This window comes from Berghia stephanieae, chromosome 11 (genome assembly GCF_034508935.2).
Source record: "Berghia stephanieae isolate SIO BIC M18660-M18661 chromosome 11, UCSD_Bste_1.3, whole genome shotgun sequence".
In the NCBI taxonomy this organism is placed as follows: Eukaryota; Metazoa; Mollusca; class Gastropoda; order Nudibranchia; family Aeolidiidae; genus Berghia; species Berghia stephanieae.
This window is the reverse complement of record NC_088370.1, coordinates 9,753,806-9,756,305: the sequence shown is the minus strand read 5'-3', so window position 1 is coordinate 9,756,305 and position 2,500 is coordinate 9,753,806. Positions and strand designations below refer to the sequence as shown.

General features: G+C 38.3%; 1 protein-coding gene across 1 annotated transcript in view; it reads right to left on the bottom strand.

Moving 5' to 3' along the window:
- Positions 1-2,500, bottom strand: part of LOC144957259 (potassium voltage-gated channel subfamily KQT member 1-like) — a 241,768-nt gene that overhangs the window by 43,363 nt on the left and 195,905 nt on the right. The window contains exon 2 of the mRNA XM_078888346.1: positions 543-630. Coding sequence (XP_078744472.1) covers positions 543-630 — 88 coding nt within the window. The remainder of the gene's footprint in view (positions 1-542; positions 631-2,500) is intronic.

Here is a 2,500-nt window from a genome sequence, read left to right as displayed (position 1 = left end):
ATTTTGATGTGCATTTTATTCTCCTTTATTTTCGATAACAATGACAGTATCATTCTTGTCAATGATGTATGAGAGAGAGAGAGAGAGAGAGAGAGAGAGAGAGAGAGAGAGAGGGGAGGGGGAGAGAGCAAGAGAGTGAGTGAAAGACGGAGAGAGTGAGTGAATGTGAATGTGTGTTTGCGTGATTGTGTTTGTGTTTGATTGTGTGTGTGAGACAGAAAAAGACAGAGAGAGAGAGAGTTTATGAATGTGTGTGTATGTTTGTGTGTGTGAGTGTGTGTGTATGTGTATGTGTGTGTGTGTGTGAGAGAGAGAATGAAAGCGGTAGAGAAGTGAGTAAATGTGTGTGTGTGTATGTTAACGTGTGTGTGTATGTCTGTTCGTGTGAGAGATAGAGACAGAGACAGTGAAAGAAAGAGAGAGATAGAGAAAGAAAGATAGAGAGAGAGAGAGAGAGAGAGAGAGAGGGAGAGAGAGAGAGAGAGAGAGAGAGAGAGAGAGAGATTTGGGAAGGATAGAGCAGATATGACATGATCACTTACCAGATATATAGCGTATGACAAGATGGATTCAAAGTCTGTGATGGAACAGAGAACTCCAAGGGTAAGGCAGAGAAGAATGAGGGCAAATCTGTGGACAAACAAGGGAACCATTAAGTAAAACAGTTCTATCAAATTCACCATTGTTGACAATTTTCCAAGAGCGCCTCACAAATTGTATGAAGAAATTCATGAACTGAAAAGAAACGAATCCGTAACACGTAACTCATCTGAGTTTTATAATAATATAATAGACGATTATTTTATCTCTTTTTATTTATTAAACGAGTTATTTTTATCCTGCCCAATAACACAACGAGCTTGCGGGTATGTGTTGATAGCAGGATAAAAACGTAACGAGTCTAATAAATACAAAGAAATGAAAGAATACATTTATTCTACATATCAAAGTCAAATTATTAGATATTTTGTAACCAAATGGGATGTTATTAGGACATCTATTAACTATAATTTGTATCTTTCTCCTGTTTGAACGACAATTTGACCCAAAACTAAAAACGTTGGATTTGTGTTCATGTGCACCAACAGATTATTTATAAGTACCAATCAGCTGTCTTTTACACCTAGACGTCTAATTTCAAACCGAATTTTTTTTCGAAAATATTCCGAAATCGTTGAATAAATTTTAGTTCAACGCGTTCAAAGTATTTTTCAATGAATAGAGACGCATTTACTAAGAATGATAGGGTTTTCATTTAAGAGGGGTGGAATAATAATAAAACATCGACAATCCGAATTACTTTTACTATTACTACTCTACTACTACTACTACTACTACTACTACTACTACTACTACTACTACTACTACTACTACTACTACTACTACTTCTTCTTCTTCTTCTAGGTTCCATGCCCGGTCCAGGCTTCGGATACTGCATGAATTATCTCTCTCCATTCCTCCCTGTCTCTTGCCTTTTCAAACAGCTCTTGGATTGTTAGGCTGGTGAAGCCCTTCAGTTGGTCTATGAGTGTTTTTCTTTGTCTTCCCGGGCGCGTTTACCAGGTATTTTTCCACAACTTGCCAGGTATTCATTCTTATCTTTCCTTACTATGTGTCCGAAAAAGGATAGTTGTCGATCCACTATTAAGGGCATTAGTTTCCTTTGTTGGTATGTTTGTTTTAGCACTTCTTCGTTCGTTTTGTGTGCAGTATACGATATTCTCTGCATCCTTCTCAAGCACCACATTTCAAAAGCTTCAATGTTCTTTTGTGTTTCTGCATTTGTAGTCCAGCTTTCGCATCCGTATAACAAGATTGGCCACACGTAGCACTTCAAGACTCGGAATCTAATCCCGAACGACATCTGTTTGTTTTTCAAAATGTTTCCCAGGTCCATGAAGGCCTGTTTGGCTTGAGCTATTCTTGCTCGTATGTCTCGGTTACATCTTCCATCTGTTGTCACTATTGAACCTAGGTATTTAAAACTTTCTACGTTGGTAAGTTGCTCGCCGTGAATCGTTATATTGCAGGTGTTGTTGTTTTCGGGGTTTTTCTGTATTACCATGCATTCCGTTTTGGTGATATTCACTTCCATTCCCTTGGCTTCACTATCTACTACCACTTTGTCAACAATCTTTTGAAGTTGGATTTCTGATGTTGCAATGAGTACCGTATCGTCTGCGTATCTTATATTATTTATGTTGTGACCTCCCACTTTTATTCCCTCCATATTATTTATGCCCCTCATGATTGTTTCTTGGTATAGATTAAACAGATCTGGTGAGGCAACACACCCTTGACGGACTCCTTTCTTAATAGGAATGGAATTTCCTGTAGAGTTTCCGATTTTGATAGATGCCTGCTGGGTGTAGTATAATGTTTGCATGAGTCTGAGGTCTTTCTCATCAGCGCCAATGGAGTGCAGTTGTTTTAGTATTTCTTCGTGGCGTACTCTATCAAAAGCTTTTTTGTAGTCGACAAAACAGAGGTATAGTGGGGT